General features: G+C 44.8%; 1 protein-coding gene across 2 annotated transcripts; it reads right to left on the bottom strand.

Annotated features, from left to right (window-relative positions):
* Window positions 1–572: 572 nt before the first annotated feature.
* Window positions 573–15,457, bottom strand: LOC129128065 (myosin heavy chain, skeletal muscle, adult-like). 2 transcript variants are annotated; one of them, XM_054645147.2, is made up of 38 exons: window positions 15,251–15,457; window positions 15,018–15,161; window positions 14,770–14,926; window positions 14,190–14,217; window positions 13,978–14,092; window positions 13,800–13,892; window positions 13,617–13,680; window positions 13,422–13,520; window positions 13,217–13,320; window positions 12,997–13,135; window positions 11,921–12,039; window positions 11,670–11,819; window positions 10,985–11,155; window positions 10,136–10,445; window positions 9,953–10,032; window positions 9,195–9,282; window positions 8,979–9,096; window positions 8,589–8,712; window positions 8,013–8,149; window positions 7,667–7,922; window positions 6,883–7,125; window positions 6,609–6,785; window positions 6,378–6,523; window positions 6,199–6,289; window positions 5,721–6,110; window positions 5,358–5,484; window positions 5,145–5,263; window positions 4,684–4,880; window positions 3,966–4,149; window positions 3,714–3,879; window positions 3,418–3,542; window positions 2,923–3,231; window positions 2,616–2,819; window positions 2,206–2,331; window positions 1,941–2,111; window positions 1,745–1,849; window positions 1,510–1,605; window positions 573–816 (listed from the first exon to the last, which is right to left on the bottom strand). In XM_054645147.2, the coding sequence occupies exons 1-38, from the start codon at window positions 15,455–15,457 to the stop codon at window positions 664–666; spliced, it is 5,832 nt and encodes a 1,943-aa protein (XP_054501122.2). In that variant the 3' UTR covers window positions 573–663. The 2 variants fall into 2 exon arrangements, with proteins under 2 accessions (XP_054501122.2, XP_077044477.1); XM_077188362.1 differs by having other exon boundaries at window positions 10,151–10,445; window positions 15,251–15,456.
* Between the last annotated feature and the right edge of the window lie 4,182 nt (window positions 15,458–19,639).

Below are 19,639 nucleotides of genomic sequence, written 5' to 3'. Positions count from 1 at the left end.
CCAGCAAGAGCTGGTGAGGCTGCACTTGGGAGCCAGGTAAGGTGAGAGCCCTTGGGATATTGCTGTCTTGGGTGTAACAAACAAATATCAGTGATGAGTTTCAACTTCCCTTCAGTGTTGAGATTGTTGAAAAACAAAACCTAAACTGGTGTTTAGGGTTTGTGTGGACCAGCATCACAAACAAGAGTAGGAAAAGGAAAAAGCAAAAGGATCACCCTCTCTTGACTCTCCCATGGGAAAGAAGCTGTGCTGAAAGGACAATGGGAGAAGCATTAGGAGGATGTGAAGGCAGGAGCTGGACAAGGAGCTGCTGGAGACAGGAGAGAGCACAGGCTGGATTTTTCAGGAGTCTGCACAGCAATGGCCAGCCTCTAATTTGCAGATCCTCAATCCAGCACTGGCACCAGCTTCTCCCTTGTCCCAGAGCAGAAAAGTAAGGAAACGTCTTCTGCAGTGCAATTGCCCAAGGAAGATAAAACCCAAAGAAGAACAAAACCCAAAGAAGAACAAAACCACTGGCCATAGTGTGTATGCAGAAGAATCTACTACAGTCTTTATTCACTAGACACTGAGGTGGGTACTAAGGCTCATGGCAGCAGGAAAGTGACCAAGAGGTTCACATTTTGTGCAGCCCTCAGGTCACTTTGCTGCCTGGTGACATCCTCACTCTTCCTCTTCTATCCTCCTATGGAACTCGCGGCTCTTGGCTCGGAGCTTGTTGACCTGTGACTCTGCAATGTCAGCCCGCTCCTCAGCCTCCTCCAGCTCGTGCTGGATCTTGCGGAACTTGGACAGGTTGACATTGGACAGCTGCTCCTGGGAGGGAGAAGGAGTCGGTAGTGAGGAGTTTGGGGTTTTCATTCCTTCTGGGCCTTGTCCTGGCAAAGTCACAAACCTCCAAACTCCACCCACCACTGCTTGTACAAAGCCTGGCAGTGAGATTGATGAGATCTCAGAGTCATTCTCACATATCCCCTTAACTGAACCAGAAGCCCTATTCTGTGCTGGACTGTTTCCACAATGAGGAAGCCATGCTCAGACAATCATAAATTCAGGGTCTGTAGGATTCTCAGTCCATCCCTGAATACTGCATGCCCAGAAACAGGGAAAGGTTCCTTGCGTTATTCTAAAAGTGGAATGCAAAGTGTTTTGGGGTGGGACTTCCAACAACTTCCCTTTCTGCTATCAAAAATTCTAAAAATAAGATAATTCCAAAATTTCTTTATATATTATACTGCTGATATCATTCATAAAAATCCTTACAGGTTGCTTTGTGGTTCTAATGCAAAATTGCTAGGTGCATTTGCCCTCCTCAGTTGTCTTCTTATGGGCTCATTGTTTTTATTCTCAAAGGTGAGTCTACTTTGTGAGCCTTTCAGAGAATTTGAAAGCATGTGAAATTGATGAGGATTTCTATTGGCGTCTTCTAAATCTCTAATATCTGTCCATTCAATGGCCAAACAACCCTCTGGGAAAGTGATTCTTGCCAAGCATCAGAGAGATACTTACGGCCTCCTCAGATTGTCTCTTGTAGGATTTCACTTTCATTTGCAGCTTGTCCACCAGATCCTGCAGCCTGAGAATATTCTTCCTGTCCTCCTCAGACTAGAGTGTTGGCAGAGTGGAAAGAGTGAATTATTGCTTTCTGCACACCACAATATAGCATTTATCCTTCCCATCCATGAGAATCTCTTTTGATTGGTGGAATAAGGGTGCATCAGCCCAAGGAGAGCTCCTGCCTTACCTGGTAGGTGAGTTCCTTCACCCTGCGCTCGTACTTGCGCACACCCTTCACGGCTTCAGCGCTGCGCTTCTGCTCAGCATCAACCTCCCCTTCCAGCTCCCGCACCTGCAAGGACAAGCCCAGCTCTGCAGCTGCCCTGGCAATGTCTCTCCAAGGAGGGACACGCTCACTCAGCCACAGCCCCAGCCCTACACACCCTGGCCTCCAGCTTCTGGATCTGCTTCTTCCCTCCCTTCAGTGCCAGCTGCTCAGCCTCATCCAAACGAAGCTGCAGGTCCTTGACTGTCTGGTCCAGGTTCTTCTTCATCCTCTCCAGGTGGGCACTGGTGTCCTGCTCCTTCTTCAGCTCTTCTGCCATCATGGCCGCCTGATCAGAGCAAAAGGTCAAAGCCATTTTGGGACTGGAGATATTTTGGGGAGAGTACATTCACCATCAGCAATGCCAGGAGTGTCCAACTCACATCTGTGATGGCCTTCTTGGCCTTCTCCTCAGCATTGCGGGCTTCCTGGATGGTATCCTCCATTTCACCCTGGATCTGGGCAATGTCTGTTTCCAGCTTCTTCTTGGTGTTGATCAGGCTGGTGTTCTGTGCAATGGGAAGAACATGGCAAGAGTTGAATTCTAAAACCTGCCATAATAAACCTTCTGCCTGAACAAAGACTTTCCCCTTCCAGCTTCCACCTCTTTTTGTGGAATTGTTGTTACAATGGTTTACAAAATTTCAGGTATGGGCTTGGGGAACTGATGCAAAACACGTCTCTCCTTGGGGAGAGGGGTTGTAAGGCCTTTCTAGTACTGCTGATTCTCTGGTAAATTCCAGCCCACTGTGTTTGGCCAGTGTCAACAGAGCTATTTGCTCCCTGCCCTGACCTGGGTGTGGAGGAGCTGCACACGTTCAGTGGCATCCAGAAGCTCCTGCTCAGCCAATTTCCTCGACCGCTCCGTCTGTTCCAGGGCTGCCCGGAGCTCCTCAATTTCAGCCTGCAGCAGGTTTGCTCTGCGCTCCACCATGGCCACCTGCTCCTTCAGGTCATCCTGTGTCCTGAGAGCATCATCCAGATGGATCTGGGTGTCCTGGATAGAAAGAGAAAAGAAATTAGTAGGTGTAAGTGTGCACTTGAGTGGCATAAACATCAAGGATCTCATTTTTGCTTTTCTGTTGCTTTGCTGAACGGACCTTGAGCACTCCCTGTGTATTTCTCAAGTTCTTTTGTGCCTCTGCAGCCACACGGTTGGCATGGCTCAGCTGGATCTCCATTTCATTCAGGTCTCCCTCCATCTTCTTCTTCAGCCTCAGGGCTTCATTCCTGCTCCTGATCTCAGCATCCAAGCTGCTCTGCAAGGACTCCACGACACGCAGGTGGTTTCTCTTCATCTGATCAATCTCCTCATCTTTCTCTGCTATCTTCCTGTCAATCTCAGCCTTCACTTGGTTGAGTTCAAGCTGCAGGCGCAGGATCTTCCCCTCCTCATGTTCCAGGGAGGCCTAGAAAAGTAGACACAAACATTGATAGCATTGATAAACCTACTGTTTGTTTTTTAGAAAATGATAGGATATTTCTAGAGATCTCTGCTGTCTGCACTCCCCAGACAGAAGAGAGGACAACCCAGGCCTTGTTAGCCCTATTTCCTCATTTCTTTACTGCAGACACCAGTGATTATGGTCATGTACCTCAGCTTCCTCCAGAGCAGCCTGGATTTCAGATTTCTCCTGCTCAATCTGCTTCTTGACTTTCTCCAGCTCATGAATTGCCTTTCCTTGCTCAGCAATCTGCTCCGTGAGGTCAGAAATCTCCTCTGTGGGAATAAAGATCAATGGCATGGTCAGGCACAGAGCAGAATGGGAAGGGCCCTGTCCCACCAAGGTGCCAGGCATCTCTGCAGACCTGCAGGCACAGAGCCATGAAGAATGGTGGGAATGGCTGATAGTGAGAAAGGCCAGGGAGGAGCAGAGGGCCAGGGGCTTACGCTGCAAGTTCTTGTTCTCCCGCTTCATTGTTTCCAGGTGGTCCAGGGACTCCTCATAGGCATTCTTCATCTTGAACAGCTCCGTGCTCAGAGAGCGCGACTCCTTCTGCGAGGCCTCCAGCTCAGCCTGCGTTTCCTCATACTTCTGCTTCCATTCTGCCAGGATCTGAAGAGAAACGGGGGGTGAGTAGGGCTGTGGCCATCATGGGGCCCTGCTCTGGCCAGGAGTGCTGGTGCTGGAGGCCAAAAGACCTTGTCAAAGTTCTTCTGCTTCTTATCCAGAGCAGCACAGGCAGCATTGGATCTCTCCACGTCAATCATCAGGTCCTCCACTTCATTCTGCAGCCTCTGCTTTGTCTTTTCCAGGGAGGCACATTTGGCATTGACAGCCTCAACATGCTCCTCTGCATCCTGCAGGCGCTGGGCCAGCTTCTTCCTGGGAAGTGGTAAGTACAGTTCTTAACTGAAAATGTTGGTGAATGTTGATTTTCAACTCACCAGAGCACTGAGACACTTCTTAGTATTTGGTCCTATTGCATATATTGCAGAGCCTATCTCTACCAGTCATTTTTATCCTGTTTTATTTCCCCAAGGTCTTCATAGAATCATGGAGTCACAGAATGGTTTTTGTTGTGTTGGAGGGGATAAAAAATGCACTAACTCCATGCCATGGGCAGGAACACCTTCTACTAGGCCAGGCTGCTCCTAGACCTGTCCAGCCTGGCCTTAAACAGTTCCAAAGAAGGGGCAGCAACAGCTTCTCTGCAGTCTTGCTATCCCTCTGCACTTTGCACAATCCCATATAGGTCCTTTCTCCTGCATTCTTTGTCACATAGCCTGTTTTCCTTGTGTTTTTCTGTTGCATATAACTCCTAAACCTTCTGCTAGGCTTTTGCCTTTGAAAATCTCATTGGTTTCTTTAAATTTCCCTTATTGGTGTATGCCAACCATCCATGCAATTCTCACGTACTTGGCCTCCTCAAGCTCCTCCGTGCGCTGAATCGCGTCCGTCTCGTATTTGGTTCTCCACTGGGCCACTTCACTGTTGGCCTTGGACAGGGCTCGCTGCAGCTCCCCCTTGGCCTCCTGCTCCTCCTCATATTGTTCCCGGAGCAAGTCACAGTCGTGGCGAGCAGACTGCAGGGCGTGGGCCAGGGCATTCTTGGCCTGGTGGCAAAAATATGGCGATAAGGAGTTGGTGTTTCCTGGGAAATTTCTCTCACTGGTACTTATGCACTGATAAACCTCCCAAAGAGATAGAGGTTAACTGACTGCCTCATAAAAACATGGGAGTCCTGCACTGCAAGGGCTCAGAGTGCATCATCTAAGGGGATGAACTTTTAATTGGAGCACCTTTTGAAGCCCTGAACAATTCACAAAAACCAATATTATGTCAAATATTTATTTCATATGTAATGTGAGTATCTTCACCTTTATCTCTTCCTCTAGCTGCCGCTTCAGTTCTTCAATCTGCTGGGTGAAGGCCTGTTTCCCTCTAGACAGCTGAGAAATTAAAGCATCTTTTTCTTCCACCTGGCGTCCATATTCACCTGAAAAAGTTTGCAATTGAGACAAAATTTTAAGAGCCAAGAGAGCAATTTATGGGCTTCTCCCATTTCCCAATTACAGATGGAAGGGCCGTACCAGATTCTGTCTGCAGACGAGCTCTTTGAGCACTAAGATCACTAATCATGCGCTGATTCTGCTCCTCCTTTGTTTTATATTCGCTCAGCTGGTCTTCCAGAGTGCGACACATCTTCTCCAGATTTGCCTAGATATCAATTGCACATTAAAAAAAAAAGTAAATACCTTGATCCTGCCTTTTTTTAGCAGGAAAATATGTCCAGAAGATGCAGTTGACATCTTGGGACTGTACATTCACTCAAACTTCTACATATGAGATTTAGAGAAACCATTTCTGATACAAGCTGATAAAAATTAAATCATATAAGATTAAAGAAAAAATACCACATTGCTATCAAATTCTGAATAAAAATAATTGTGTACCTTGGCTTTAGACACAGACTCTATGTTGCTGGCCAAGTCATCAATCTCCATTTTCATCTCACTTTTCTCCTTCTCCAGCTTCTGCTTCACACGTTGCAGGTTGTCGATCTGCTCGCCCAGCTCAGCTGTGCTGTCCGCGTGCTTCTTGCGCAGGGCGGCAGCCGTGGCTTCGTGCTGCAGCGTGGCCTCTTCCAGGTCACGGCGCATCTTCTGGAACTCTGCCTCACGCTTCTTGTTCATCTCCACCTGAGCTGCTGTGGCCCCTCCTGCTTCTTCCAGGCGCTCGCTGATCTCCTCCAGCTCCCTGGACAGGTCAGCGCGATGCTTCTCTGCTTTAGCGCGAGAGGTTCGCTCTGCCTCAATTTCCTCCTCCAGCTCCTCAATGCGGGCCTGCAGAACAGCAGGGACCCTTCACAGCTGTGCCCTCCCCCTGCCTGAGCTGAGCCTGAGCAAGGCAGGGCAAGGAACAGAGACTTGCCTGCAGCTCCTTGATCTTCTTCTGAAATTGCATGCCCAGAAGTTGCTCATCCTCGATCTTGCTTTGGATCTGGCTGATTTCAAAGTCTTTCCTTTGGGAACAAGTGAACCATGTTAGAACTCAAAGAAACAAGACAAGTGCTGCAGCCCAGCACTCAGGTGCCCCAGAGCCACACTTACTTCTTCAGTTTCTCTTCCAGCTGCTGCTTATCATTCTCCAAATCCATGATGCTGTCCTGGGCCAGCTTCAGGTCTCCTTCCAGTTTCCTCTTTGCTCTCTCCAGGTCCATGCGCAGTTTCTTCTCTTGCTCCAGGGACCCTTCCAGCTAAACACAACAAGACCATCAGGGCTCTGCCAGCCACGTTGGACTCCATACCTGTCCTGTTCCTGCTCTAGATCTGTGTGCTTACATCATCCACTTGCTGTTCCAGCTTGATCTTGGCCTTGGTCAGAGTATTGACTTTGTCTTCCTCTGCCTGCAGGTCATCCAGGGTTTGCTGATGGGCCTCTTGGAGGGCTTTCTTCTCCTTTGTTAACTTCACAATGGTCTCATCCAGACCTGCCATCTCTTCAGTAAGGTTTTTCACCTTTGAGAAGAAGGGAGCAAGCACAGACAGAAAATGGTGCTTAAAACTTTCTAAGACAAGATTTTCCAGAGTGTGAGTGACAGGTTCTACCTCATACCTTGTTTTCAGTGGCATGTTTTTCCTTCTCCACCTTGGCCAGTGTTAGCTCAAGGTCATCAATATCTTTCTTCAGCTCTGAACATTCATCCTCCAGCTTCCTCTTCTTGGCTGTCAGCTCAGCATTAATTTCCTCTTCATCCTCTGCTCTTTCAGTCACCTCCTTGACTTTGGCTTCCAGCTGGATTTTGGTTTTGATGAGCTGGTCGCACCTTTCCTCAGCATCAGCCAGAGCATCTGCTTCCTGGTAGGGAGATGCCATTTATAGGGATATGCTTTTTCAGGGCATATTGAGATACTTAATCTTCCTAGTGCTAGGTCTTGGATAGCAGTTTTGTAGTTTAAAATTTGATTCACGTTCCAACAGAATGACATATAGTATAAAATTGATTTTTATATTGTAACTTTTGAAACAGCCAGTTTTAAAAGCTACAACCAAGCAAATTCCTTTTCAATCTACCTGAAGATATGAGTATTTATATCTTTGTGCAGGGTATAGAGTCCAATATTATCTCATAATATCAAACATAGGATCAAAATGCATAATAAGAATAAGATATAAGAATATCTCAGCGTACACTGTAGAAAAGTGTCACCTAAGTAATATTTTGACTGCTGATACCTCACAGTCCTTATAGAAGCTAATTATACCTTTTAGAGCACCACTGAAAGAACTACAATTGAACTGAACTAAATCAATTTTCTATGTAGTTTGAAAACGTACTTGGGAATAGCAACCTGATAGTCACAGTAGAATTAGGAGAATGCCTGCTAGTGGTACTCACAGACTGAACCTGGAGCTGCAGGTCATTTTTCTCCTGTACCAGTTTCACCATTTTCTCTTCCAGCTCCTTCCGCTTTGCTTCAGACTTTGCAAGCTCCTCCTTGGTTTTCTCAAACTCCTGTTTCATGTTGGCCATTTCCTTCTCAGACTCTGCACTCTTCAGCAAGGGCTTGATCTTGAAGAACAGCTTCATCCATGGCCAGTGTTTGACATTCATGAATGCACGAATGTTGTACTGGATGCAGTAGATGGACTCCCTGAAAGATAAGTTGAATTAATATTCAATCTTTACACCGTGATGACACAGTAAGCCAAGTACAGTGAGCCTGATCTAAAGATAAGTCTACCTTCTCTCCACCATTTTCTGGTACGCCACCCTCGCCAGGAAGCCCCTGCACCTGGCCTGGGTGCGGGTGATGAGCTGTGCCAGCTTCTCATCCCTCATCTCTTCCAAAAGGCCCACCAGCCCAGCTTTGAAGAACACCTTAGGTAAGAACAAGCAAACAGATGCAGTGTCAGTAGCCTGATACCCTTCCCCCCATGACATACTCTATGGAAGTTAAAAGCAAAACCACAAAGAATATATGTAGTGGCAGACACTCTTTTATAACTCCAAGCTTCTGGTTGCTTGCAGTTGAGGAACTATAATACCCAGACATTTTTCTTTGATTTTTATTCACTCATGATTCTTTTATTTTACAACTTTGTCTTAAATAGGAACTTGATTAACCCTTAATTAAATCATCCTAATACCATGAATTTCAGTTTATTCAGAGTTGAGTAATCAAGAATCTGGTTGATTTATTTTACAATATTTCCTATACCCTATTGGATCATTTCATGTGCTATCTGGAGTATCTGAGTGTCAATATCAAACCATGCAAACCAAAACCACGTAGCACTTGAAGCAAACAATCTTTTACCTTAGTGTGACCAAATTTATATTGAGTATGGTCTATATCAATTGATCCAAGAAGTTTCTCACAAGCCTTCTTGCTGTCAATGAACTGTCCCTCTGGGATAGCACTGGCATTTAATACTTTGTATCTGAGAAAGAAAATGGAAGGACTTGCTTTGAACTCCAGAATATTAAGGGTCTTTTCCAACCTAAGTGATTCTGTGAATATGAAGGGGTCTGTTGTTGTGACCAGCTGGCAGGTACATGGCAAGAAAGAGTCTCAAGAACTATTGAGAACAAACAGTGCTTGTTAAACTGAAACTTTAGAGAAGGCTTCAGGCACAGGAGGGGAAAGTTAGATTTCAAAAGCTATCTAAGATGGGTAAGGTGATCCAATAAGAGAGTGAAGTCTGACCTCTGTTTAAAATCTGCATACAGGACTCTGTTGGGAAATCCCTTCCTGCAGATCCTGATCCCTTCCAGCACGCCGTTACAGCGCAGCTGGTGCAGCACCAGCTCGTGCTCCATGGCACCTGGCAATGCAGAGCACAAATACATGCCATGGTCTGTAATACTGTGGGGAAGAGCTGCACCACACTGAAAACCTTCAATGTACAGGTAAGTCTCTTACCAGGTGTTTTAGTTTCATTTGGAATGATGCACCGTACAAAATGGGGGTGGGTGCTTCTCAGGTTGGTCATCAGCTTATTTAAATTCTCCTGGGAGAGTCATTAAGAAAAACTGATATTAGCAAATGTCATTTCTGCTGTAGGCATCAAGTCCTCTGAAATGAGATACTGCACAAAAATTAGCAGAACCCTGAACTCAAGCTCTCTGCACCAGTTTTTCTGACTTCCCACAGATCTTTGCTATCATTAATTTAGTAATCTGAGTAATGTTTAAGACAGACTGTACTCCTAAATATACAATTTTGATACATTTCACTGACTCTAGTGGAATGCCTTCATTTGAAAAGATATCCATCTTCCATTGGATGTACCCAGAGAGATAAAGCAGTACCCCTAAAAGGCAGTGTGAAGCATTCTGCAGTAGGTATTTAGGCAGGGTCATATGGAGCACACAACATAAAAGCTTTGTGTTTTCCCTACTGAAAGCAAAAGGGACAAAACCAACAAGCTGAGTTTTAAATGTCTAGATAATACATTTATCTTGTAGGGTGTGCTGAGATGAATCCCAGCCTTAAACAAATGGAAAAACTGTGCATTCAGTGAAATGAAGTATGAGTAGATTGATTGAATTTATTCCTAGCAGAATGTGGCCCAAGAACTTCAGAATCTTTTAACAGAACCAAGCCAAAACAAGACTAGCTGCAGTAATTGGTGGGTTTACTCCTTGTCTTAGGAGGAAATAATTAATTCTTTACTGTACCCGAAAAAGAGCTGAGACAGTCTGGAAGGAAGAACCCTTCTTCTTGCCTCCCTTCTTGCCACCACCAGCACTAGCCTCAGCTAAATTGAAAATAAAACAGATTTTAGAATTTTTTTGTTGGCCTTTTTTGATTCCTTCTTGCAAGCTGTACATCAGAGAAAACATGGAATTCAAAGAACTGACCTGCATCTGCTCCACCATAGTTGGCAAAGAGTAAAGCCAGGGTCTTCACAGAAGATTTCTGGTACAACCCAATGACAGTTTCATTCAGAGGGTCCTTGTTCTTCTCCAGCCACCCAGTGATGTTGTAGTCCACTGTGCCAGCATAGTGCACCAGGGAGAAGTGGGCCTCAACCTTGCCTTTGGTAGGTTTTGGCTTCTGGAAGTTGCTGGACTTGCCCAGGTGCTGGTCATAGAGCTTGTTCTTGAAAGAGGTGTCAGTTGCCTTGGGGAACATGCACTCCTCTTCCAGGATGGAGAAAATGCCCATGGGCTGGGAGAAATCACAAGAAGAAACCAATTGATATTTATCTTTCAAGGCAATAATGATCTTCACCGAGGTGCAGTAATGGAACATAGACTGAGATACACATCAGAAAATATTATTATTTAATTCCATTTTCTTCTAGAAAGTGGGATTGATCACATTGATACCTACATTTTTGAACACAAAATTACTCATAAAAAAATAGAAATTAATTTTGTTTGTGTTGACAATGTGCTCTGTAAAATCAGGGCATACACAGATGTGTCGGACAAGTTGAACATGAGCCATTGCAACAAAGCCACCAAATCATCTTCAGCTACACCATGCTGCTAACAGCTCAAGGGAGTTAATCCTTCCCCTCTACTCAGCTCTGAGAAGAAACATCTGGAGTGATGTTCCAGCTCTTGGCTACCCAGCACAAGGGAAACATGAACATACTAGATGGGGCAATGAGAAGATTTGGAAAATGAGACCAAGATTTGGAAAATGAGACCAAGTAATTACAGAGATTCCATGCATGTAACTGATTTGAACAGGAAGGATACCTTCTCAATGAGCTCAATACAGGCAGCCAGGTCCATGCCAAAGTCAATGAATGTCCATTCAATCCCCTCCTTCTTGTACTCCTCCTGCTCCAGCACAAACATGTGGTGGTTGAAGAACTGTTGCAGTTTCTCATTGGTGAAGTTGATGCACAGCTGTTCAAAGCTATTGAACTGTAAATAAAATAAAAAAAGATGCATATTTGAAGATGCAGGAATAATTGCAAGACCTCATTTTTTTAAAATTAAGGAGTGCAGTTAATTTGATTTCCCCTGCAATTCTTCAGTCTGTTTAATGACATTATGAAAAAGAGAAAAGGATCAAATTAATTGTCCACAAGGAAATTTTTTTCATTGACAAAATTTAAAGATAAATTATACATCCTGTTTAAAATGAGGCCAAGTTACAGGGAGAAAAAACCCAAGCTTAGGACTATCGTGATTACATGTTTTTATATTCTCTTGGGCCTGATCATATAAACAATGAACTTTTTTGATTGGACCATTTTGTGCCTTTGATTTTCACATCTTGAAATAGCACAAGTCCTTTGAAAGGCCCTTTTTTACTTAAAAAAAGACAAATAGCAATAATCATATGATAATATTATGTTCTTTTTAAAAATGTGTCCTAAAGTGATCATAACATTCAGTTGTCACTCCCAAATAGCTCTTACCAAATCTTACTTACATCAAAGATCTCAAAGCCAGCAATGTCCAGGACACCAATGAAGTACTGCCTGGGCTGCTTCGTGTCCAGCTGTTCATTGATGCGAACAACCATCCACAGGAACATTCTCTCATAAAGCGCCTTTGCCAAGGCACCTACAGCATTGTGCACCTACAGAAAAAAAAAAATACTTGGAGTTACAATACAAGAGAGAGGAGAATCAAAAGGATATTCATTCTGCACATGGTTACAGGTTACAACATGTCTCTTACCTGCTGTGCTGTTTGGCCCTTGGTCACGTATTCATTCCCCACCTTGACTCGGGGGTAGCAGAGGGCCTTGAGCATGTCAGCTGAGTTCAAACCCATCAGGTAGGCAGCCTTGTCAGCAACTGAAAATCCAGAGGGAAAAGGAAGAATTTTATGTCCAGTAGGCTTTGAATCCTAGAGCATTCCCTAAAGGCTGAATGGTTCAGATTTCTGTTCTTTGAAAACTTTTGATAGACTCTCGTAGAGGGAATCTTTGTAACATCACACTTGCCATTATGCATATTGAGCTTTTCTTAAAAATATTTCTGTTTGAAATTCCTCACTGCAGCATGCAGAAAGTAATGAAGTTTCCAAAAATCTCCTGGCACAGAACTGAAAACTGAAGCTTGCTAGCCTGAATCTGTGCAGTGCACACGCAGCTCAGGAGCTGCAGAGACAACAGTCAGGTACTGATCTACATTCAGGTGATCAAAACCACAAAATAGAGAGGAACACAGAGACAATAATCTCTATTCTCCTCCAGCTCCACAGCCTACAGCCTTTTCTGAGCTTTTGTTTCTGATATTCAGTAAAACTCATTGGGCTTCATCCTGTTACCAATGGTGCTCCCCACCCACCTTGTCCTTTAACAAGGAGGCAGTGCTCACAGAGCTGAAGACAGGGATTGTAAGCCCTGTGCAAACAAAGGAAAGGAATTAAATAACACCTCTCACAGCTGACTTCCCTGAGCACCTCATAGGTGAAGGTGCATGGGAACATGGTTCCCTATCATGTTAGAACTGAATCACTGGGCTGTTTCACAATTGCAAGCCATATTCCAGCAAAGGTATGACTAAAGGAACATCCATAACTCCTTACTTCTTGAAAGAGTATGAAGACCAGTTGAAAGTATTAATTGTTCATAGCATAAGTTATGTAAATCCTTAAATCAGGGAATTTGATGTACTAAGGACAAGGGACAGCTATTTTTTCCTGGATGATTGTTTTCCTTGGAATCTGAAGCCCAACAGTGAAAAACTTTTGCTGTCTTCCACATATGTAGTGGCTTACAGAGGGTTAATTATTGAATTTGATAATACCTTCAGTGCCTTCAGGCTCTGCTTGCTCCTCTCTTGGTTTCTGCTTGAATTTCAGGTTCCCATAGTGCATGACAGCCCCTGTCAGCTTATAGATGGCTGTTTTCTCATCTGGAGTGAAGCCCAGGATGTCAATGGCACTCTGGTAATACAATGAAATATTTGCATGTTATCTGATGTATGACCTGTGTCTCTTGACCTTGGCCTCTTGTACATTACTTACATCTGTTGCCATCAACTCCTCCTTGTCATCAATGCTGGGGACAGTGATCTCACCTTGACTCACAAAAGGGTAGTCAAATGGGTTGGTGGTGATGAGGAGCATTTCTGAAAACAAATGTGTTCATAGGTTAAATTTAATTAATCTTGTAAAATAGTTGAATTATGCTCAGAGATTTTCCTCTCAAAAGCTCAGGGATGCCTCCTACCAATTAGCTCCGGCTTCTTGTTGGACATGATCTGATAAAAGATGTGGTAGCTCCTTTCCGCCTTGAGCTGGAAAGTGACTCTGGACTTCTCCAGCAGATCTGTCCAGGGAGGTAGAAAGAGTTAGACACTTGTGGGAATGTACATGGAGATGGGAATTTGGGAAGGGATGGGAGCATTCCAGGAGAATCTCTTACAAGTTTCAATATCAGCAGAAGCCAGTTTGCCTGTGGCACCAAAGTGGATTCTGATGAATTTGCCCTGTGAAGCAGAAGCAGCAGCAGGTCAGCCTGGATGTGTTCTGCTTTGCATGAAGAACTGTTCAGGCATCAGGTGTGTTGCCACAAAGGGGAGAGATTTTATGCAAAGCAAGAACTCACAAAGCGTGAGGAGTTGTCGTTCCTCACGGTCTTGGCGTTTCCAAAGGCCTCCAGCAGTGGGTTGGCGCTGATGATTTGATCCTCAAGCGTTCCCTGCAGGGACATCATTATTCAGTGACTGTGTTTGGTTGTCAGGGCAATGACATGCCAAGCATTCAGTCTGTCCTTCCTGACTCACCTGCATTTTGCCTGATGACTTCTCCTCCTTCTTCTTGTCTCCACTGGCTGCAATTGTTGCAAAGTACTGGATGACACGCTTTGTGTTCACAGTCTTCCCGGCCCCGGATTCTCCGCTGCCAAAGCCAAGAGAGAAGCAGAGGGTGCGTGGTCAGGCAGGAGGTGCCCTGGCACCGGGCAGCCCCGCAGGGACCCGCGCAGGGGGGTACCTACGTGATCAGGATGGACTGGTTCTCACGGTCTGTGAAAGCAGAGCAATGACAGATATGTTAGCAGCTGACCTGGGTAACGCTAAGCTGAATGAGAAGTAAAACAGCAAACTAAAGTTGGGGATTCTTCAAAAAGTCCAAGACTACCCAATTCCATTCTATGTCCTAGTAGTATTAAGCATAAGTTCAAACAGATATATTGAACAGTCAAAGGCATCTGGACCTGAGACAAGCTGTGTATCACTTGCCCTTCCCATAATTTTCCTCAAGAAATGAAACCAAAGTACCTACCCAAGTTCAAAACAGAAGAAAAAGTAACTTTTTCTTTCTTGTCAGTAGAAAACTGAGCAAAGTACTATTTCTGCAGTAGGAGAGTGTAGAATTTTGTACAATTAAATACAAATAATTCACCATGATAAGTTCATGAATGCTCCTATGTCAGTTTCACTTGAAATTGTTTGCTAAATAAATCGACCAAGTTCACAGTCATGCTTCTTGGTGGCTCCAGCTGGCTTCTCACATGCTCCAGTGAGATCAGCAGGGCATTTTTGATTAGATTGCTCTGAGGGAGGTCAAGCACTCACCAGTCAGCATGAACTGATAGGCGTTGTCAGAGATGGAGAAGATGTGTGGAGGGGCCTCCTGGCGCTTCTTGCCTCGGTAGGCCAACACCACCTCGGGGTTGTACACCGGCAGCCACTTGTAGGGGTTGACGGTGACGCAGAAGAGACCCGAGTAGGTCTGCAAGGAAGGGACACAGCACCTTGGCTTCCCCTGAGGCTGGCCCAGCAGCTGCTGAGGCTGCCCAGAGGAAGCTGCTGCTGCCACTTACGTAGATCATCCAGGCTGCGTAACGCTCTTTGAGGTTGTACAGCACAGCGGGTTCGTGCAGGTGGGTCATCATGGCCATGTCCTCGATTTTGTCATACTTGGGAGGGTTCATGGAGAAGACTTGGTCATCCTTCACGGTCAGGGTCTGCCAAGAAAACAGAAAGATCCTCATATGTCAGCTAAGAACCCAGTGAGGGAAACAAATGTTGTTTTTGTACCTTTTTTTTGACTCACCTCTCCCCCTTCAGTCTTGACAGTGACTTTTCCCGATTCCCTGCTCGTGATTGTCCCTTTCACAAAGGATTCTTTGGGATGAGCCACAAAGACTGATGACTTGGCATCGAAAGGTTTGTTCTGGGCTGCAATTCTCTCCTTCTCCGATTTTCGGAGGTAAGGAGCTGCCTCCCCAAAAACAGCCATCTCAGCATCTCCAGACGCCATGGCTGCCCTTTACTGAGGAGATCTCAGCAGATGAATCTGAGGAGAAAAAATATGGCACTGATTATTTATTATGTAAGATTTGGGAAAATTTCATTCTGTGCCTTGGTGTCTCTTCCTATTCAGAGTATTTTAACATGAGATAACTAGAAACTTAATTTTATGTCAAAACAAGAGGCTTTCATGATGCAGTCTAGGTCTTCAAAAATCCATTGATGACCTTTTCAGAACTGTGGATTTGGTGCTTTAATAATACTGTGCCTGTAAGACAAGAGTTTCACTAAGACATCACTATTAGGAATGGAAATAGAAGAAATTATAAAAAGGATGAACAATGAAATAAAATTACTGAAAACCTGTAGTATAGGTGACCTACAGTCTTGGAAAACAATGAATCTGTGAGATATTTACCTATTTAATGGTAGGGTAATTAATAAATTTTCCTAAGAGGTTCTCCACTGAAAAAAAAATAAAAGAGCGCAGACTTTGTGACCTTTTAATATCCTGCCACAATTAATTTGCTCTATGCATTTGTCAGACTTCACTACAATACTTAAATAATTTCAGCCCCAAAATTCTGACTTAGGTGAAATAAAATTCAGTCATTGAAACTGGAATTTCCAAGGCTTTATTAAGATCTCAAATAAATACTTATTGAAAAAATCTAGGAACACAAGAATTCTCAAAAGTTTTGATTTAATAAACTTCTATGGTATTTAAATTTAGCTAACTGACTTGAAAATCCTCTAGGCACTTTAGTAAAATTTATTCCCTCTTTATTCTTTAGGTAATAAATATAATTTTTGTCTGGAGTAAGAAAATGGATATCTAAGAAAGCTGACAATTCTGGCACTCTACAAAGGTGGTTAGAAGGTCTATATATTAGGTGATTTAATAATTAATATATTCTTAAGCAGAATACAGGAGTTTGCATTTTTCCCTGCTGTGCTTATCTGGTCCCATTCTCCTTCTGCCACAGCAAAGATGGGAAGGCAGCACTCCTTGATTTATGTAAGGTCAGTTAAGCAGAAGTGAAGAATGTCCCCATGGGGATTTTCTGCTCTTTCATCAGTACACAGTGGCTTCAAACACAGCCTTGGACACCCTCACCACTTTATACTGCAATCCCACCAGGTTTGCATATAGGGTGAACCAGTGAAACCTCCTGACACCCCACCCAAAAGGATCTGTCTCTGCCCCTAAGAATTAGTAAATCAGCTTCTTACCTCTCGTGACACCAGATGTGTGGCTTGTGGACTGGCAGCTGATCAGTGCTGTAAAACAGAAATGGCAATTCCCAAATTGCTGCTGCACAAAAATCAAGAGTGAAAACATGCAGGTGCCTTGAAAACAGATTTGTAATGGAGTCCCCTCCTGCACAGAAGCACCAGGGGCAGCAGGAATGTGGTGGCACATTAGGCTGCCATCCCCTTCCTGGCAGCCTGCAGACCCCATCCCTTACCTTGGAGCTTTCTGTGGAGCCAGGGCAGACGTGTTGCAGGGACATTTTATACGATCTCGCCTGCAGATGCTCCAGATGCCTCCTCTTTCTTCGGTCAAAAATATTTTGGCAAACCCTCTTTGGTGAAGCATTGTCTGGCAAACTGAACTAAGGGCATAATTGTCATTTGACATGACTAGATATAATTAGAAAATTTTGATGTCTTAGTGGCTATATGAATACATCTTCTATAAACAATCTTCCAAGGGTGTTAAGGAGGGAATCTGGACTAGTCAAAGCACTTAAAGAACTTGGATTCAGGACTTATGGATTTTATTGCTGCCTTTCCCACCGACTCACTGCACGACCTGGGATGGATTGCTTGGTATGTCTGTGCTGCAGCTACCCCAGTAGTTCAATAGATAAAACAGGATGTTAAAAGATAAATTAGTGTTATTAAAACCTTTTGGCAGTTTTGTTGGTTTAACCCTGAAAGCAGAAGTGCAGATATAGAAGAGGTGAGGAGGGTGGCAGGCACAGCAGGGTGGTCAGTAAACACTGCAGCAGGGAGAGGCTGGGTTCTACCTGGGCTTTTTAAGTTGATGGCTCTGACAGATGTGAGGCAGCTTTAGGGGTATCAGGGAGAGTGGGTACACACACACACACACACAGAGGCGTGTGCCTGTGTGCCTCTCTGCAGACACTTCAGATTCGAAATAAGTGGGAGATTCTCTAAAAACTGTTTTTGTGCACCCTGTGATGGGTTATACCTGCTGAAACTCCTGATCTGCAGGTTAGTGCCAATGAGCAAGATGCTCCCTGCTTTTGCTGACAACTTAACTTATCCTTAACCCTAGGAAGAATAACTGATTTGAAATGCCTTCCAAGTGAAACCAGCACACCTACTTACAAATGGTAGAAAAGTCCTCTTTTCAGTAATACCTACACAAATAATTGGATGTATGCACAAACACATCATGTCGGCATGCAGTCCCAGATGCTCTCTACCTGATACATCCTCAGCCAGGCACTTCCAGTTCATTACAAATATTTTGCACACTTAGTCCAAATCACCAGGAGCACTGGGGGTGGCAGACATGCCTGGACAATGCTGATGGAGAGGGGGGAAGGAAGGGGATTTACTGGTGGTGCTGGAGAGAGACTGGTCTTGTTTTAGGGATAGAGCACAGTCGTGTGAGCTGATTTGTGTCCTGTCAGATTTAGGCTGAAGTACTTAATACCTTCTTTGCTTCAGTCATCAACAGAAGGAGTGGTTATCCTCAGGGCAACCAGCCCCTTAAGCTGTTAGTCAGGTAGAGGAGCAGAATGGACTCCCTGCAGTCCAGGAGGAATTAGTCAACAACCTGCTGATTTTAGACACTCACAAGCAGGATTCACCTGAGGCCACTGAGAGAACTGTGTGAAGAATTTGCCCAGCCACTCTCCATCATTTATCATCAGTCCTGCCTAAGCAGGACTTTTCCTATAACCACGTGTGAGAGACTGGAAAGATTGATGTCCTGAGACATTTTGGCATGCATGAGGATATGTCAGCAGATGACTCTGAGGAGAAAAAATATGGGAAAAATAAAAATGGGAAAAATATGGGAAGGGCAGGTCAGGCCCTGCCCTGGTTAGGCAATGCACTTCCCCATGCCCCACCCCACCTACAGCCATGATTCTGTGATTTTTCAGCTGAGAGTACTGGGCTAGATCACCTGACTTTGGGGATGTTGCCTTTCCAGTGGCCAACAACAAAGCCATTCTACTCAGAGAGCTCTTTGGGTTGTTGCTGTTGTGCTGTGCAGGATGTGGCCCCAGCTGTGCAAGAGGCAGGAGTGAGGCACACTGCCAGCCAGCTCTGGGCAGGCAGCCGAGGGAAGGTCTGGTTTGAAGGGAAGCAGTCTGTGAGTTGAGGTGTCTCCAATTATTGACACTCACCAGTGATTTAGGGGTTGAATTTAGTGTCAGTGGGTCCCCGTGGACCAGTGGTAGAAAATAAAATCTTTTTTGACAATGGTCCAAATCTCAGAAGAGGGTTGTGAAGTAGAACACAGCAATGAAAGAGATTCTTTCATCCAGATGGCTTTTGAATATCTCCAAGGATGGAGATTTCACAATAGCTCTGGGAAACTTGTCCAGTGCTCAGTCACCCTTACAGGAAAAAAGTATTCCCAGATTTTCACAGGGGAAAATCTGTGTGTCAGATTGTGCCCATTGCCTCTTGTCTTGTCACTGAGCAACAATAAAAAGGACCTGGTTCCATCCTCTGTGCACCTCCAGGTATTCATATCCATGGATTCAATTCACCTGATCATTCTCTTCTCCAGGCTGAACAGTCTCTGCTCTTTGAGACTTCCCTTATGAGATGCTCCAGTCTCTCATTCACCTTACTGGCCCTTTTCTGGACCCTCTCCAGTAGTTCTGTATCTCTCTTGTACTGGTGAGCTCAGCACTGGACATCACTCCACATGTGGCCTCAGTGCTGAATTAAGGGCAGGGATCACCTCCCTCTGCCTGCTGCAGCACTCCTCCCAATGCAGACACCATTCACCTTCTTCACATAAATGACAGGTTGTTGGCTCATGTTCAACTTGCTGTCCCCCAGAACCCCCAGGTTCTTTGTTTGCAAAGCTGCTTTTCACCTGGTCAGCACCCAGCATTTACTGGTGCCTGGGCTTGTTCCTCTCCAGGTTTAGGGCTTTGCACCTGCTGTGTGTCATTGGGTCCCAGATTCACCTCAA

Source organism: Agelaius phoeniceus, chromosome 19, assembly GCF_051311805.1.
Source record: "Agelaius phoeniceus isolate bAgePho1 chromosome 19, bAgePho1.hap1, whole genome shotgun sequence".
In the NCBI taxonomy this organism is placed as follows: Eukaryota; Metazoa; Chordata; class Aves; order Passeriformes; family Icteridae; genus Agelaius; species Agelaius phoeniceus.
This window is presented reverse-complemented; position numbering and strand designations above follow the sequence as displayed.